General features: G+C 40.5%; 1 protein-coding gene across 4 annotated transcripts in view; it reads left to right on the forward strand.

Annotated features, from left to right (window-relative positions):
• The window catches only part of CBFA2T2 (CBFA2/RUNX1 partner transcriptional co-repressor 2), a 169,425-nt gene that overhangs the window by 143,252 nt on the left and 6,691 nt on the right, over nucleotides 1-19,482 (forward strand). The window contains exons 4-11 of one of the 4 annotated variants that reach the window (XM_073792870.1): nucleotides 1,234-1,323; nucleotides 5,262-5,443; nucleotides 6,345-6,598; nucleotides 9,461-9,546; nucleotides 10,466-10,661; nucleotides 13,532-13,600; nucleotides 16,484-16,674; nucleotides 17,750-17,857. In XM_073792870.1, coding sequence (XP_073648971.1) covers nucleotides 1,234-1,323; nucleotides 5,262-5,443; nucleotides 6,345-6,598; nucleotides 9,461-9,546; nucleotides 10,466-10,661; nucleotides 13,532-13,600; nucleotides 16,484-16,674; nucleotides 17,750-17,854 — 1,173 coding nt within the window. In that variant the 3' untranslated portion in view covers nucleotides 17,855-17,857. The remainder of the gene's footprint in view (nucleotides 1-1,233; nucleotides 1,324-5,261; nucleotides 5,444-6,344; nucleotides 6,599-9,460; nucleotides 9,547-10,465; nucleotides 10,662-13,531; nucleotides 13,601-16,483; nucleotides 16,675-17,749; nucleotides 17,858-19,482) is intronic. The other 3 variants (XM_019950876.3, XM_019950877.3, XM_073792869.1) reach the window with 3 other exon arrangements.

Below are 19,482 nucleotides of genomic sequence, written 5' to 3' on the forward strand. Positions count from 1 at the left end.
TCTTTCCCAAAGGGAAATATTTTAGTTTTTTCTCAATATTGTATGATACATTTGGAAAATCCAACATAATTTCACATCCAGAAATAACTACTGTTGTAATTGTCCTTCCAGATACTTAAAATACTATATAAATGTATGTGTGTTATTTTCAAAAATAGATTGTTGGAATATACTGCCATGTTTCCTGGTTTTTCACTTAGTATATTATAGACACCTTTCTTCAATGCATACAAATCTGCCTCCTACCTTAAGCATTCTGATGTATGATGGTATTACAATTTTTAATGCGGTTTTGTGTTGAGGACCTATATGTTTTCCATTTCTTCTTGTTAAGAAACAATATTTTGCTGATGAATAATTTGTGTGGTACATGTTACATCTTTGAACACTTGATGATTTTATAAAAATAAATCCTAGAAGTCATCATTGTCCTTTCAGGCAAGCAAGAATTCAGATTGATGTTTTATTTTGTTTTGTTTTGAACTTACTATTTTGCTGTGTTTTAGGGAATTGAAGTAAAAATAAAAATATTTTGTGAACTTTGAAGAAAATATTTGTATTGGTACATTCCTCTTAGCAAAAGAGCTGAGAATCTTAGTTTAAAGAAAGACCTGAAAAAATACAGGGGAAGTGCTGATAACTTTCATGGGAATACTAAAATCTAACCAGTGGAAGTCTGCGCATTTGGAGGTGCTCTGATTTGCAAACAGACCACTGGAAGGTGGAAGGCATCTTTTTTTGTTGTTAACTTCCGATTTAGAAGATTTAGGGAACTGATGGTTAGGAGGTAGGCAGAACCAATGAAGAAATGAACTTCTGAAGACGTGAGGCTCTGAGTCATTAAGTTGATATCCTGGACTGATTTGGGAACTGTTCAGCTGGAAACACTGTAAGCTTGGTTACCTGTACCTGAGGTGACTTGTGATGAACCCCGCAATACAAGGAACCTGAGTGCCTCTCTTCACGAGAGGAAGGCAATGCCCTATTCTGCCCAGGCTGCTGAGCATAGAAGGGAATTCGTTAGATTTGGGGTAGTAGAGAAGAAAATCAAGGAGGCTGAATTTCTTTCATAAAGGAAACAGAATTTGGTTAACCTTTGAGAGGGATTTGAGTTCATAATAGTGCTCTTGGAGTTATTCTTTTCCTTATTATTTCAAAGGGTTCAGCACTATCAGATTTATGTTAGATCACTGTCCAGTTTTAGAAGTTGAACAGTGCTATTTATCTTTTCAGAACTCAACAGTAACAATTGAAGAATTCCATTGCAAGCTCCAAGAGGCTACAAACTTTCCTCTTCGTCCTTTTGTTATTCCATTCCTCAAGGTAATTTTTACGAGATAACTACTGGAATGTAATTTATCTTCAACATTTCCTCAAGATCTGTTACTGATCCCTGTTCTATGATCTACATCAGGGCAGCTTGCCACATTTTATATCTGTATTATATTTGGGGCTGCTACAGAAGTGTGAGTGGTTTGCGAATAAGCTTTATGCTTGATGAGATGAGAGTTGCAAAAGCCTTGAGTCGTGGTCTGTATGCAGACACTGTTGGTGACACACAGAAGGAGCAGGTGGGGAGGCAGGGAACAGGAGTAGAGTGGGATGGAGGTACGCATGGCATGGAGGTTGGGCTCTTAGCAAAGGAAGTAACTGGACACAGTCTTTTGGTTGTGGCCGGGGGGGAAGAGTGTGTGTTACAGGAGGAGGCTCTCAAAACAGAGGCCTTTGTAAGTTAGGACTAACCCTTAGGACAGGAGCATGTGGGAAGGCAGTGTTTACTTCTTTCCTCCCCCCAGTTAGTCTAGTTCTAATTACATCCTCTGGAATTAATGTCCCCTGGAACATAACTTTTGGGGACACTGTTTAAAATTATTATGCGTACCTGATAGGTGAGCCAGTGTTAAATTTATATATAATATGCTCCTTTAAAAATAAAACTTTTTATTTTGAAATAATTTCATGCTCACAAAAAAGTTTCAAGATGGTACAATAAAATTCAGATTCTCCAAATGTTGATATTTTATCGCATCTGCATTATTCTTCTCTTTTCTTTCCATTTATTTTTTCCTCAGAAATGTTTCAGGGTAAGCTGCAGACATGATACATCTAAATACTGATACTTTAGTATAATTATCAAATCAAGAAATTAACATTGATATTTATAACACTATTATCTATAGACCTTATTCATATTTCACCAGATGTCCCACAAATGTCCTTTTTAACAAAATGTCTTTTTTTTTGGTCCTGTATCTAATTCAAGATCACATGTTGGATTACGTTGTCATATCTCTTCGGTCCATTTTAATCTGGAACAGCTTCTCAGTCTTTTATGATTTGGACAGTTTTGAAGAGTACAGAATAGTTATTTTATATCATATGTTTCAATTTGGATTTTTCTGATACTTCTTCATGATGAGAATGAGGTTATGCATTTTAGGCAGAAATAGCAGGTAGGTGGTATTACTGCATGCTATCAGGAGACATAGATGTTAATTTGTCTCATAAATTGGTGATGTGGACTTTGATCAGTTGGTAAAGGTGGTGTCCACCATGCTTTCCCACTGTAAAGTTACTATTTTTCCCATTAAACAATTTTTAAAAACATGTAACATTATGACTCATACAGATTTTAAAAAGTGAACCTGTATCATAGATTTTATTTAATTCATTATTAATGAGGGAATCTGTAAGGTGTTATAACCTGTTCAGGGGAGAAGCCAAAGAACAGACATTATAGGTCAGGATTATTGATAAGAATATGCAAACAAAAGTAAAATTGGCTTCTTCCGCAGTGGGCAAGGGAAGTCTCTAGAACCTCTATGCATGTAATTTTATGCATGTTCATAGACAACAAGTTTTTTGCTTTGCAACCGGTTATGTGTAACTTGCAGTCCTATAAAATAGGTCAAAGGCAATGAATGACTAGAGTCAGATAACAGTGTATTCTAGACCAGGCATAGTCTGGAAACTTGGGACCGGTATCCAGCCCACCACATTGTTTTGCAAAGCCCTGGAGGTGAACATTTGTAATCGATTTGGTAATATGGAGCACTAACTTTGAACCCCAAATAAGCTAAAAATGTTATCCTCAATCCCTCCCTATCAAATGAATTCTATTCTTTTTATTAGTAGTAGACTATACAAAAAAAACTGAGCTCAACTTTTTTGTATTTTGACTTTTTAAAAAAATTTATTAATTTATTTATTTTTGGCTGCGTTGGGTCTTTGTTGCCACTCGTGGGCTTTCTCTGGTTTCAGCGAGCGGGGGCTACTCTTCGTTGTGGTGCGGGGGCTTCTCATTGCTGTGGCTTCTCTTGTTGCGGGGCACGGGCTCTAGGTGCGCGGGCTTCAGTAGTTGTGGCATGCGGGCTCAGTAGTTGTAGTTTGCGGGCTCAGTAGTTGTAGTTTGTGGGCTCTAGAGCACAGGCTCAGTAGTTGTGGCACACGGACTTAGTTGCTCCGCGGCATGTGGGATCTTCCCAGCCCAGGGCTTGAACCCGTGTCGCCTGTGTTGGCAGGCGGATTCTTAACCACTGTGCTACCAGGGAAGTCCCTGTATTTTGACTTTTGTCAGTACAGTATTTGTAGAAATTTGTTTTCTCTCTTTTATATGAGTACTCACGTAATATCTTCAGTTTTGTCTTGACAAAATAAATATGCCCCTTTTACCTTCTTTTACTTTACCTTTATTTCCTAAGAAAATGTAATGCATCAAAAAGGTGGGTCATCTTAGCTGAAGTACTGATTCTGGTTTTTTAAAACTTTTAAAATTAGAGCGTTATAGACACGCAGGAAAATGCATAGGTCTCAGTGCACAGCCTGTGTTGGGCTCTGTTCTGATGGCATTGACACCTTGGCCTCTCAGAGCAGTCTGTGGTGCCTTTTTCAGCCTTGAAACAGCTGTGTGTTCTATCTTGGTCTCTTTTCTGTGTATCAGAGCCAGTAGATAATTATTTCCCCCAAGACTCCAGAATCAGAGAGATTTGGGAAATTTGTGTTAATAGGAAATGATTAGCATATTTAAAAATTCATCAGAGGGCACATGTCACAAATGTAAAGATCTGACATGATTTTTTTTTCAATTAAGTTTTTACAGTTGCTACAAGATTGAGGTTATAGAACAGACTTAAAAGTGTTTTATATCATCAAATTCTCTATTCTTAACTTTTGTTATTTTGGAAAACAGCATGAGGTAGGTTGTTCTGGCAGCCTTTTGGCTAGCATTTGGGTTTTTGTCAATTTATTTCTGCTTTAAAACAGTCACTAATTATGGTGCCTGCTAAATTAACTGTTGGTAAAGGGATAACTACTTGCATGTATTAAACTCTCCTTTTACTTTTTCATCTCTTTCCCTTGGGATAAAGACTTACTATGGGCTCAGTCTGAGTTGTTTTTAAATTTGGGGGGAAATATAATAATTTCTTTAATAAAATAAATATGGGGAAAGTATATTTTAAATATGAAGGACTTAACAGTTAAGTTTAAAGATGCACAGGGTTTTTTGTATGATTTGTCCTGTTAGAGGTTTAAGTTTGAGGAGAAAGAAAAATAATCAGTACATAAATAATTATCCTTTTACAAAATAAGGAAACATGTTCAATGGAGCACCACAATAAGAAATATTAGATTCTGCCCATGGGTTACCTGTGTATACTCAGATCCTAGACTAGTCTAAGGTTTGTTGCCTTCATTTCCATCACTCCTGTTACTTTTTTCAAAACCCCATGTTCCAACTAAGCCAGAATAGTCACTGTTTCCGGAATTCCGTGGCAGCTGTAATAGAGAACAGGAAGGCAAGGTTGAGTAGTGCTATCAGAAATGGCTTAGATTCACAAGAGAGAAACCTGGACTTAAAATGATAAAGGAAAGACTGAATTCCTCCTACTCCCATGTAGGCATTACTAATTCGCTAACTAACTGAAGTCTTCAAAAGTGTTTAAGTTTTTAAATAATTATGTTCAACAAAGCTTTATTGAGCTTTGACTCTGTACTAGGCCTCAAAGGTAATAAAGCACAGTTTCTTCCTTAAGGGGATTTACATCTTGTGGGGACAAGAGACAAGTTAACAGTAATTCAAGTTCAGTGTAATGGATGTCACTTTATTCAGAGGGGGGCATATGAAAATTAGAATGACAAAGAGTGAAGGGCTTTTGTTTTGTGTCATCTTGTTTGTGAAAGCCTTTTGAGGTGCTGAGCCCTGTGTATAGGGCCCAACACTGGGAAAAACTGCTTTCCAGCCCCTGCCTCTTCTTTTCAAGGCGAACCTGCCTCTGCTGCAGCGAGAACTGCTGCACTGTGCTCGGGCCGCCAAGCAGACACCATCCCAGTACCTGGCTCAGCATGAACACCTTCTGCTCAACACAAGTATTGCATCCCCTGCTGACTCTTCTGAGCTGCTCATGGAGGTGCATGGAAATGGAAAGAGGCCCAGTCCAGAGAGGTGAGCAGAGAAGAGCTTTGTCGTCCTTGCTTTTCTGGAACCACTCTGAGCTTTCCCTTTACTTGTGAAAGAAAAAGAACTTGCTTACTGTGGTGATATGTAGAGACGGACTCTTAGTTTTGCTTTGTCCCAGCATCAGGCAGCAATATGCTTCTCAACTCTTTAGGTGACTCTGTATACCCCCGCTGATAAATTCTACTTTTGAGCATTCTGTGGGTCCACTGCTCCAGAACCATGAGAAATATGATCTGTTCAAGACATTTTTTTCTGATATGTGAAGTCTTGTAAAAGTATAACAGTTAGTGAATCAGCTTTACTTTGAAGATTGAAATTATATCAATATAATTTATCCTCGAAATTTATGTATGAGTATACTGCTATTTTCTATGGTTTGTGAAGGAAGCAACATTTTAATAACAGTGGAAAATTTGTTACAATTGAAGCAAATGACTAAAAACCCTACCAATTCACAAGCATATTAATTATGTGAGCCTTTTTTCTCCCGGGTAGAGAATTGTTTCTTTCCAATACTGACTTCCACAGTAGCAAATTTGACCTTGAAACATTTCTAAATATAGTTGAACCCATAATCCTCCATAGTCCTATCACATAAGAAAATGCTGTCATCTTACTTTCTCCTTTGCTTCATGAGGTTGAGATGTTTCTGCTTGGTTATGGATAGATTTGACCTCTCTTTTCATGCTGGGATAAATCAGTAATTTCCATTATCTGCCTGCCCCCTGAAGACATTTCAGTTCATGCCTCATCTCAAACCTTTTCTTATCATCTTCCTGTTTGTGAAAGTGCATAGCACAATACATAGCACAAAGTAGGTGCTCGGGCAATGTTTGCATGAACACTTGTGGACAGGCTCAGACATGTACTTCCCATTCTTCTACAGGCGGGAAGAGAGCAGTTTTGAAAGAGAGACAGTTCCTCCTGAGCCTCCTGCCAAGAGAGTGTGTACCATTAGCCCTGCTCCCCGGCACAGTCCTGCCCTTACTGTGCCCCTCATGAATCCTGGGGGCCAGTTCCATCCTACTCCTCCACCTCTTCAGCACTATACCTTAGAAGATATTGCAACTTCCCACCTATATCGTGAACCCAACAAGATGCTAGAACATCGAGAAGTTCGTGATAGACACCACAATCTTAGTAAGTGGCATAAGCAGCATGGTACTGATTTAAATTCAGATTGAATCCATGGGTTTCTTTCCTACTCAGTGATAAAGCAAAATACTATCATCATTGCTTTTTTCCACTGATAAGCTAAAACAGTATTATACATAAAAAAGAATGTTAGAGTTATAGTATTCTCATTTGAAATTGATCTCAACTCATACCTTGTTGCTATTATCATTATATGATAGAAGTAGGCTAAACATATTTTTGGAAATAAACAATGAAGCATTTAGGAATAAAGGGATATTACTTATTCTGATATGGTTCAGAAGAAAAATAGAGAATGACAAAGCGAAAGAGGTAAAAATATTCACGTTTAGGAAACCTGGGTGAAGGTTGTGTGAGAATTCTTTATTCTTGCAACATTTCTGTAAGTCTGAGTTTATTTCAGAATAAAATGTTTTTAAAATTAAGTAAGAAAGATGTAAAACATGTGGTCTTAAGAGGTGAAAGTGCAGAGACATTTAGGTTAGAGGTAAGGCATACCTAAATTTAAATCTTGGCTCTGCATTCTAACTAGCTGTGTGATCTTATGCAAGTTGCTTAGGCTCTCTGTGCCTCAGATTACACATATCTAAAATGGAGAAGGACTTCCCTGGTGGCACAGTGGTTGAGAATCCACCTGCCAATGCAGGGGACACGGGTTCGATCCCTGGGCTGGGAAGATCCCACATGCCGCGGAGCAACTAAGCCATGTGCCACAACTACTGAGCCTGCATGCCACAGCTACTGAGCCCATGCACCGCAAGTACTGAAGCCTGTGCACCTAGAGCCCATGCTCCACAACAAGAGAAGCCACTGCGATGAGAAGTGTGTGCGCCACAACAAAGAGTAGTCTCTGCTCACCACAACTAGAGAAAGCCAGCACACAGAAATGAAGACCCAATGCAGCCAAAAAAAACCCAAAAAATTTATAAAAAAAAATAAAATGGAGAGAACACCACCTCCTGTGCTGGGTAATTGTCACATTTGGACTGCCTGGCATATGCATCCTCAGCAACCATTAAATTTAAGGAAAAACAAAAAGGCCCCTAGCAGACCTCACCCGAGATCAGTTTTGAACAAAGCTCCTTGTCAAAAAACTCAAATAAGTTTACTGTAGAAGGTTCTTTGTAGTTTAACTGCTGAGATATGTCCGAGCAGAGAACCAAAGGGCTGCTAGTTTCCAGTATTGGCCCTGCATTTCCATTTGTGGGTTGCCCTGTGGAGTTGAAAGTTGCAAAACATTTGCCTGTCCCCTCTTCTGACTTAGACTCACTAGCATCTTTCAGAGGCTCGGACCACAGTAGGGCCCTGGCTTCATGCAGTAGTAGCTGAATGGTGTGGGCCACGACAGCAGTGGTGTTCTCAGCTGCCAACATTTACTGAGTCTTAAGTACTTAGATTGTGGTATATGTACATTATCTCTTTTAATCCTCACACATAGGATTCCATGGAGTTTATGCCTTTTTATACATGATGACAGAACTATGGCCAGAATCACATAGCTAGAAAGTGGCAGAGACAAGATTCTGACCCCAGTTCTCTGATGCTGAGAGCTTGGGTACATTCCCAGTATGCTATGATGGCTCCCTTAGCAGCTGTTCTGTATGGTTCTTATGTTAAAAATTCACCTTCCTATTGATTTCTTCTATATTCATACACATTTTTTGCCAGTTGAATTCGTTACCTTCTAAGAGAGAAGTATGCTAAAAACTAGCTAGAACTGCATTTTGGTCAGATTTTCCTTGTATTTCTAACAATTTTAGAAAAAGGTTTTTTCATCTTGAAGTGTTCTACTTGAAAGACGTTTAATCCTCTACCTTGAAGGTTTATTTTACAGTCAATCATTTGTTTTCCAGGCTGGTTATAGATTCCTTAATTCTCCCCAGTCCTCTTTTGAAAATGTATGTCCTAGTACAGTAGTTCTTACCAAATCATTTCCCACCCCCAACTTTTAAACAAATAAACTGTAACACTCCCCCAATTTACTCTCCTAAAATGAAATTTATGGATACTATAGCCTACCTTAGTCCCATAATTTTAGGATCAATATTCTAAAGTATAATACATAAGAAAGTATTTTACAATGTATTAGTGCTCAGGCATGACTACACAGGAAGATATGATGAAATAAGCAGATGGTTGCACAAATACAGAATCACTATGAATACAACAGCTATAAATTCAGACTGATAACAGGTGTGTTACATTGACAGTTCAGATACTATGAGCAGTGTTGCCATGTGTGACAAGATTTTCAAAGTAGTGGATAATTCAGTATATCCTTGATTCACACAGTCATTGCATTCATGCAAATTTCAGTAATGTATATCAAAAAACATGCAAAAAATTATACTTTGGTTAATACTAAGTTGTTTCCAAGTGCTTGTACAGCACCAGCTCTGTTTGTGGTGGTTACGCACTTGCATTGTGCCACAACCTTGCCAACATTTAGTATGATTGACAATTTAATATTTTCCAATATATAGATGTGGAACCACGTTAGTGAAGATTTTATTTACCCTGTGTGACTACGTATACGTTTGAATGTCTTTTTATATGTTTATGGATCATCTGTACTTTTTTGTCAGGGGCATACCTATTTATTTATTTCTCTTACCTGTTTTTCTTTTGGGCTATTTGTCGTTCGTAATTGGTTTGTAGGAGTTTTTTAATACATTATGAGTAGTGATTTCTTGTTGGTTTTATGTCATTTTGTGGCTTTAGATCATTGTGAGTCATTGGCCTTAATAGTGTGCTCATAGTTGGTATGAATGTATGTGTATTTACTTGGTAGAATTCTGTTTACTGTATTCTTCCCTCTATCTTCAAATTTAATCTAATTTCTAATAGGTCTAAATGGAGGCTATCAAGATGAGTTGGTAGACCACCGTTTGACAGAAAGGGAATGGGCGGATGAATGGAAACATCTTGATCATGTAAGAATCTTACAGTGTATAGTTTTCCTAACTACTTGTTACTTTTAATTCTTAATGTTACTGAGAGTAAGAGTGTATATGCTTGAAGTGAACTAACCAGAGCTACAGTGTCTTTGCAATAAAAGCTGATTTATCTACTACTGCCCCAGCTAGAGAGCTAAGAGTAACTCCCACTTGAGGTCATAACCAAGTGAAGCCATGTAGTATAATGGTTAGAAACATAGGCTTATGAGTTTTAGGTCCCAGCTTTGCCACTTCTACCTCTGTGATGGGCAGGTTCTTTCACCATTTTTAGCCTTAAATTTTATATCTTAAAAAAAAAATAATGCTATATTATTTGAATTCATGGGGGGTTGTAATGATATGCAAGGTGCTTATCACAGGGCCTGGTATAATAAATGGAGTGTTAAATAAATGGAGCTTCTCCAAATACAAATGAGAATTAGTATACTGGCACAGAATGTAAACTCTGCCCCATTGGAAAAGAGAGTTTTCCCTCTCACTAAAAAAGGAAGAGAAGATGTAATACCTGCTTGAAATATACATAGAGTAGCTTTTCCTTCCTGAGTGATGTTGTCTCTGAATGTAATTCTCTGATTGCATTCTTATATAAATCTTCTGCTTTAGGCAGAGATATAATGTGTTTTCACCACACTCTTTAAAGAACCATATTGTGATGAAACTGGCTGCTTCAACCATGAAGAATCCAAAAAGTATTATTTTGAAATCTTAAAAATTGTGTGTATATATTTAAAGAGAAATAATAAGAAAGGTTTTCAAATATAAACTTGATATTGCTAAATCTGTAAGCTTCTTAAACCTTTATTCTTTATATTTTGTTTACCTGTCCTTGATTTTCAATGTTGATTGTATGAATGTCCTCATCCCATGACTCTGCCTGACTTCTTGCCTGGCTCAGGCCCTGAACTGCATTATGGAAATGGTAGAGAAAACAAGGCGCTCCATGGCAGTCCTGAGGCGCTGTCAGGAATCAGATCGTGAAGAACTCAACTACTGGAAAAGACGATACAATGAAAACACAGAGATGAGGAAAACAGGGAGTGAGTTGGTCTCCAGGCAGCACAGTCCTGGGAGCGCAGATTCTCTCAGCAATGGTAAGGGGAGAATCACTTCAGTTGACAAGGGAGGCTTTTTTTTTTTTTTTTTTTTGCGGTACGCAGGCCTCTCACGTTGCGGAGCGCTCCGGACGCGCAGGCTCAGCGGCCCTGGCTCACGGGCCCAGCTGCTCCGCAGCATGTGGGATCTTCCCGGACCGGGGCACGAACCTGTGTCCCCTGCATCGGCAGGCAGACTCAACCACTGCGCCACCAGGGAAGCCCAAGGGAGGCTTTTTATATATCTTTTTTGTTGTTGTTATTTTTTATTTTGAGACTTTTAATATTTTACTTTAAAAGGAAGATGGTACTATATTGTGGAATTAGAAAGACCTTGGTAATTATAAAAAATATGTCAAGGACTCAGTATTTGGCATGTTCAAGAAATACTGTCTTCCCCACATAGAATGAGAATGTTTGTCATTTTATTCCGTTTTCAACTCTATACTGTATATAAGTGCTGAGTGATTATCAAAGAATGTTTGGATGTTAAATTCAGCCTGGCTGAATGTGCTTGGGGCTCTCATGTACATCACATTCATTCCTCACAGTAGCCCTAAAAAGCTTCACCTCAGCTTCCATCCCCTTTTCCCCATTCCCTATCTAGAAAATTACCATTTATTAACCTCTGCCTGGACAAAAAAATGAAAAGTTTTACTGTACCAAGCTGGATTGTGCCTTCCTGCCTTTTCCCACCCTGAAGCAGCAGAGATATGAACAATTGTTGAGCTCTCAATCCAGGATACATCCAGGACACCACAGCTATTCCCCCAAAAATGTTCCCTCACATTGACCTAGTAACTGAAAAGGCACCCTATCCAAAGGCATGGCTAAATGAGGGGCCATCTGTGATCAGATTCTTTCCCCACCCACCCACTTCAAGCTCCCAGTTTTCCCCAGGGAGAATGACTCCTCTTATGGCAAGCCTAGCATGTTCCACAGAAGACAGCCATTAGTCTCAAAAAGACTACCAAAAAAATTGAGGCAGAGACATTGGTAACTAAGGGATTCCTCTCCCCCACCCTACCCACAGAGGTGCCTCTTGAGCCAACCATAGATTAGCAACATTGTGTGGAATATCCAGCACAGCAGGACGTCAAATACTTGTAGTACAATTCTTTTAAAAGGAATCTCAAGCTAATTCTCAGGTATCTCTCACCATCTGAACCTTCACAAATACTCCCTGTCACAGCTCACAGAAACTTACCCGAAGTTCACCACCCAAATCACGAACCTTGCATCGAAGCTCTGCAAGTGAGAGGGTGTAGAGTGCAGCGTGAGCGTGGTCCTGAATCGACTCTTCTCCAACCAGGACTACAGGTCTTGCTGGTGTTGTTTAGAAACATTGCTTTGCATTGAGGGTTTAGCTAGGGTGACTATGACTATCGTCCTGTCATAACTATTACCAGCACCTCTCTTACTCTCGAAAATGAGGACAATTGGGATGATAAATTATATTGTCACTACAGGTTTACCTCTTCATGGATCCTAGGGTTTCCTCCTCTCCGGTTTCTCAGGGCACTGTCAATCTGTCTGACTTAAACAGTATCTTTCAGTGTCTTTATTTATGCGTATTATACATATTTAGTATTTTTATTTCGTTGTTTATTTCTCTTTTAGTACATTTGTTGCATGCATTGTAGAAGGAAATCATAATATCCTAAACAAGTGAGCTACTCAGTGTGGACCAAAACCACTCCAAAAACTACTTGTGTTTTTGTTTGTTTTTTCTTGCATTACACGGGCCTCTCACTGTTGTGGCCTCTCCCGTTGCGGAGCACAGGCTCCGGACACGCAGGCTCAGCGGCCATGGCTCACGGGCCTAGCCGCTCCGCGGCATGTGGGATCTTCCCGGACCGGGGCATGAATCCGTGTCCCCTGCATCAGCAGGCGGACTCTCAACCACTGCACCACCAGGGAAGCCCTCCATTTATAGTTATTATAAAATATTGGCTGTATTCCCTGTGTTGGATAATACATCCTTGTAGTTTATTTACTTTATACATAATAGTTTGTACTTTTTAATCCCCTACTCCTATTTTGCCCCTCCCCGCCTTCCCTATCCCTACTGGTAACCATTAGTTTGTTCTTTATATCTGTGAGTCTGTTTCTTTTTGGTTATATTGACTAGTTTGTTTTATTTTTTAGATTCCACATATAAGTGATAACATACAGCATTTGTCTTTCTTTGTCTGACTTATTTCACTAAGCACAGTACCATCCAGGTCCGTCCACATTGTTGCAAATGGCAAAATTTCATCCTTTTTTATGGTTGAGTAGTATTCCTGTGTGTGTATGTACCACATCTTTATCCATTTGTATGTTGATGGACACTTAGTTTACTTCCATATCTTGGCTATTGTAAATACTGCTGCTATGAACATTGGGGTGCATGTATCTTTTCAATTTAGAGTATTCGTTTTCTTCAGATGTATACCCAGGTGTAGAATAGCTGGATCATATGGTAGCTCTGTTTTTAGTTTATCGAGGAACTGCCATACTGTTTCCTACAATGTTTGCACCAATTTACATTCCCTCCAACAGTGTACGAGGGCTTCCTTTTCTCCACACCCTCACCAATGTTTGTTATTTATAGTCTTTTTGATGACAGCCATTCTGACAGGTTTGAGGTGATATTCTGGTTTTGGTTTGCATTTCTCTGATGATTAGCAATGTTGAGCATCTAAAAATTAAGTGTACTGTTTATAATCTGATTTTATTCCTTGTCAGAACATTTTTTCCAGTAAATGAATGTATATGTTTGAATCTTTCTACATGGTGAATGAGAGATCTGATAAGTTTTTCACAACAGTAAAACATGTCAATTATAGACAGCTTCTGACCCTACATTGTTTCTCTCTCTTCTGTAGATTCTCAGCGGGAATTCAGCAGTAGGCCAGGAACAGGATATGTACCTGTGGAGTTTTGGAAAAAAACTGGTATGTCTGTCTGCTTATAGGTCACATGTACTCACTAATTTATATGAGTGTAGAGCACATATTTGGGGGAAAGGTGGTTTTCTCACAACTTCCTCTTCAAAAGCTCTAGGCTCCTGCCTCTCCCCCTTCAGCTTGTCCCACCTTCTGGACTGCCTGTCATGTTACTTGCTGATTAAGAATTTGGAATGACTCCCTACAATCCATCCAAGTCCTTATCACCCCCTTCTACTGGGAGGTGTTAAGTAACCGACTCTTCCTTCCCTATTTATATGCCCTGTTTCTGGGTGTATAGCTTAATTCGTTTCTGCCTGTTCCCGTCACTGTGTTCTCACGCTCCCACATTTGATTTATTCTGCTCTTCCTTTCATCTTCACTGTCTTTAGCTGCATCACGACTGTTCTTGGTAGGTGTCATTTTCTACAAGAATAAGGGAGGGTAGGAACTGCTTGTTAAGACAGGGGATTACACTAACCTCATATCCCTGATATTACCTTATCCAATACTAGCCTTCTTTTCCTTCTTGCCTCCCTTTCTCAGTGAAATTTTTGTAGTCCAATATACAGTTTTTGGTTTTCTTCCTAAGATAAAATTTATTTCTACAAAAAAGTTAATACCAGTTGATATCAAGACCATAATATAAACAGATGGACAAAAGATAGGAACACACACCTCATGAGAAAAACAAATTAACCATATTGCAAAATGTTTATTCTCACTGACAATCAGGAAAGTACAAGGTAATGCAACCCTGACCAATTATCCCCCAAAGTCTTTAACACCTAATTACTGACAAAATTTTAGAAGACCCTGTTCATGACACTAAATAATTCATCAGAGATTTATATATGAAATTATTAAGTGTTACCAACCATGAACACATGGAAATTTTGAAATCATTTTTCACTGGCATGCTTTTGAATCTTAAAAGGGAATGATCCAGGGACTTCCTTCGTGGTCCAGTGGTTAAATTAAGCTTCTGCTGCAGCGGGGGCACGGGTTTGATCCTGGGTTGGGGAACTAAGATCCTGCATGCCACACGGCACGGCCAAACAAATAAAAATAAATTTAAAAAATAATAATAAAAGGGAATGATCCAGATTTAGGCATGCAAATTGTTAAAAAAGCAGCAGTATGTAAAAAGACACTGTTTTTAGTGTATTCTTGGAGCAAGGGAGAGGCAGCCCAGGAAATGCCCACATATCCATGAATGGTTATATGAATTTTATAGTGTGGCACCACAACAGAATATTATCTTACCATTAAAAATAATTTGGAAAACTACATAGCGCCTCGGAAAAATCTCTGCAGTTGGAAATGGGGATGTGTATATTATACTACCAAGAAGTAGAATTGTGGGAAACGAAGTTAGTAATTGTAAAGGTAGAGTGAAAAATTACCATGCGCAAGATCTCTTGGATAACTAGTGATTTTCTACTTGAGAGGTAACCTTTGGTTAACTATGGTTAAGAGCCTACCTTTGGCGTGGGCCAGCTAAATTTGAGTGCTTGTTCTGTGACAGTGCCATCTGTGACCTTAGATGACCTTCAGCAAGGTAGATTTCCAAACTATGATTCTTACTGATTCATCTTTAAACTGAGAAGGTAAAATACACTTAGGAGCATTTTTATGTTGGCTCAATAAGAGACACTCAACAGCTACCTGGGAAATTAAAAGAGGTCTATGAAAGGTAGCTGTGGTGGGCCACAGTGGACCTGCGTGGACACCAAGAGTAAAGTAGTGGAGTCAGTGTCTGATCAGCTCAGCATCATCCTTGACCTTTAGGGTGAAAACTTGCTTTTCTTGGCTGGAGCGATATGATGGAAAGTTCTAGGATGGCAACACTGTGTCTAGACCTCTTTTGAGCCTAGGCCATGTGCAAGAGCCAAGCAGTAAGGGAGTTTCCTGAGGCTTCTGAGTTGTCCAGTTTTGGGGACTCAGAAGGGAGGTCATTCACACTGGGACTTAGGACTGAAGCTCAAATGCATAGCATATGTCATTTGGAGTGTACATCCTATGAAACCAAGCAGGGCAGTGGTGCTGGGAGGAACTGATCAGGAATCAAGTGGGGTGATGGCAACTGGACAGGGCTTTGGAGGCCCAGGGCACCTAGCAGCCCAGAACTGTATCTTCAGGCAACATTTCTCTACTGAGTTCAGTCTCACATACCTAACTGCCTCCTGGTCATTTGTACCTGGATGCACCTCAACATTCTCACTTGCCTTCACATCAGCATTTTGCTTACTGTCTGTTTCATTGCGTAGCAGTTCCATTCTTCGCCTTTACCTCCACCTCCAGACCCTTAGATGTACCAGCTCATTCTATCTCATCGCCTTTTCTGTGCCACTTGCTTCTGCCTAAATTCAGAGTCTCTTTTTATCAGCCAGATTATTGCCCCAACCTCTCAGTTGGTATCTCTGTCTTCAGTCTTTTCTCCGTGCATAGAACCCTTTAGGGTTTCACATTTGCTTTAGAAGAAAGGGCAAATTCCTTAGCGGGGAATGCAAGACTTTCTAAAAATTCATTTCCACCTACCATCTCAACCAAGACACATATTCCTGATCCTCCTCTGCCACTTATAGAGCTGACCACTTTTCCCCTTGAAACTGTTGTCTCTTATACTGACATGTATCTTGGCACCTCAGCCACCTTTATACTTGATCACAGTTGTGAGAATATAGATACATCCTAGTCACCGAGGTCTCCCCAGCCCCTAGCATGAATGGACAAGTGAGGATAAGAATAAAAGTGAATGCTGTCATAAGTTCAACCCTGTGTATTTTTAGAAAAGTCGTCAGATTTCACCTCTGTCCCTTCTTAGAAATGATGTGGAGTGGGAGGGGAAAGATTTCTCGGCCAGTTGATTTTACTGTCACTTTCTTCTAGAAGAAGCTGTGAATAAGGTGAAAATTCAGGCCATGTCAGAAGTACAGAAAGCCGTTGCTGAGGCAGAGCAAAAAGCCTTTGAAGTGATTGCTACCGAGAGAGCTCGGATGGAGCAGACAATAGCGGATGTCAAACGGCAGGCCGCAGAGGACGCCTTTCTCGTCATAAATGAGCAAGAAGAGTCGACGGAGGTCAGAGCACTATTGGGCTGCGGGCTGGGGCTGGGGCGGCTGGAGTGACCAAGCCCACTGCTTCCCTCTCAAGTGCTGGGTAGTAAGGGCCAACAGTCCGCTCTTGAGCTAGATGATTATGATTTTTATTCAGTACCAGAGAGGTTTGTTTCTCAATTATTATATTCTTGTATATTGGCTCATTATATTGGTTTAAGTTTTGAAAACTCACCCTAAAGACAGTTTGCGGACTTGCGTGACCACGAGGACCACCACTGCCTGAGTGGGCCTGCTGTGTGCCAGGTACAGAGCGAAGTGTGTATGTGATCTTTGTGGTCCTCACAGTGACCCTGTGAGGTGTGGGTGTTGTTGGAGTCCAGTTTTACAAATGAGGAGACTGGGGCTCAGGGAATTTGACGTAATCCCACATCGCTGAAGCCAGAGTAGAAAGGAGATGCAGGGTCCTGTAGCATCAGATCTGTTTACAGAAAGGATAGTCCTTTCATGGATTGAAGTGACAGATCGGGCAGGCCTGCCTGACTGCCTACGGCCCCAGGATGTGGTGATGCTTCTATACAGGACACTCTTGTACCATAATGAGGACAGCAAACTGAAAAGAAAAGGCATGTGACAAAAACATAACAGTCCTTTCGAATGTAATGAGCTTTTTCTGTAACTTTCATTTTAGTCACTTTTCAGCTTTAAGACAAACTTTAAGTCCTGAAACAAGCCTGTTTCTGTAAGTAGATAGAGCCCATCTAGTCTTTGGGATATTCTCTTGAAGTTATAAAGAACTGAGATTTTTTTGTTGGTTTGTTTTTTTTGTTTTGTTTTGTTTTTTTTGCGGTACGTGGGCCTCTCACTGTTGTGGCCTCTCCCGTTGTGGAGCACAGGCTCCTGACGCGCAGGCTCAGCGGCCGTGGCTCACGGGTGCAGCTGCTCCGCGGCATATGGGATCTTCCCAGACCGGGGCACGAACCCATGTCCCCTGCATCGGCAGGCGGACTCTCAACCACTGCGCCACCAGGGAAGCCCGGTTTGTTTTTTAAATGACAGAAATTTTATTTTCTCATCCTCTTTAAATGATCTTTTTCAGTGTTACAGTGTTAAGCATGGCAATGTGAAGATGAAAATGCCTAAATATCATGTTGCCATTCACAGAGGATGTGGAAAAAGTCCTTATTGTAGCACTCGCAACTGAATTGTGAGAAAATATTTCCTTTAACTCTCCCCTTTTCCTTCTCCCCTCCTACTTTTTTCTGTTGTGTGTTTAATTCCTTATCTATAGCCATCCGTATCAATACCTATATTTGTCCATATTTATCTACTTTTATATCTATGTTTATCTTTAACTATGTGTTTCTCCGAAGAAAGAATGTAACATTTTGGCTAAGAGTATGAGTTCTGGATCTGGATTGCATGGTTTGAATCCCAGCTCTCCATTTATAGCATTGTGCTTTAAAGGAGCTAGAATTTTAAGCAGTGCACAAAGAGGCTTACAGGTGAGGCACACACCAGCATCCATCCCAGCAAACTTCCTTCCAAAACAGGGGCAGGATAGCAGGACCTAAGCTCTGAGTAATTTTGTGTTGGACCAGGAGAGCTGATTTCCTTCCATTTCATTCAGAAAGTTCTACTTGACATCTAGAGGTATCCCTGGAGTTTTTCATCCATCCTGTGAGAGGTGGTTTGGTATAGCGGAAGGAGCCCAGGAGCCCTAAGTGCTAGTCCCACCCAGTTCCCCTCACACTGGCAGCATACCCTTCAGGAGTCAGTCTCCTTCTCTGTATAGTGGGTGTGTAGCAGCCCCTGTCCTGCTGGTCTTACACTTTTTAGGAAGATATAATTAGATCATGGTTGTGGAAGTGGTTTTGTTTTTTTTTTTAATCAATTTATTTATTTTATTTATTTATTTTTGGCTGTGTTGGGTCTTCGTTGCTGCGTGCGCTTTCTCTAGTTGCGGCGAGCGGGGGCTACTCTTTGTTGCAGTGCATGGGCTTCTCATTGCGGTGGCTTCTCTCGTTGCGGAGCACAGGCTGTAGGCACGCAGGCTATAGTAGTTGCGGCACGCGGGCTCAGTAGTTGTGGCTCGTGGGCTCCAGAGCACAGGCTCAGTAGTTGTGGTGCACGGGCCCAGTTGCTCTGCGACATGTGGGATCTTCCTGGTCCAGGGATCGAACCTGTGTCCCCTGCACTGGCAGGCGGATTCTCAACCACTGCGCCACCAGGGAAGCCCCTGTGGAAGTGTTTTTAAACTGCAATGCGCTGTTTAGACAGAAGGGATTTTGTTATGTTGTTTACGACATAGGTGTGTAAGCTGTGGCAGCTCTTGCTCTTGCAGAACAGCTGCCTCCTTTGAGGCCAGACTGAAGCATCTCCCCTGGAATGCCTCAGGTAGAGGGATGAAGTGAGAGGTCCCCTTCTGTCCCCAGCCTGGATTTCCTGGCGAACATAATGGGCTAGCAGTTGACCATAAGATAGGAATCCTTTCTCCTTTAGGCCAGGTTTGAAATAAGGTCAGGGAGCTCTGGGATGGGTCCCAAGGATTTTGACAAGCCCCGGGTCATTCTGATACAGGTGTTCCCTGGGCCACTTTGAGTAATAACTGGCATAGACTGATGGCCCATGCTTGACAAAGGAAATTCTGGAATCCCATCTCTGACTTCCTTGGCCAGTAACTCAGAAGGTTCATAACCTTACCCATTAATTACAAAGCCCTTTTTGGCCACATGCATTGCTCCAGCTTTGACAAATGCTGATTTGAAGGGTGACTACCACAATAATGTTTTGAAGGGTGACTACCACAATAATGTTTTGTCATGTTTCTTG

Source organism: Tursiops truncatus, chromosome 15, assembly GCF_011762595.2.
Source record: "Tursiops truncatus isolate mTurTru1 chromosome 15, mTurTru1.mat.Y, whole genome shotgun sequence".
NCBI lineage: Eukaryota > Metazoa > Chordata > Mammalia > Artiodactyla > Delphinidae > Tursiops > Tursiops truncatus.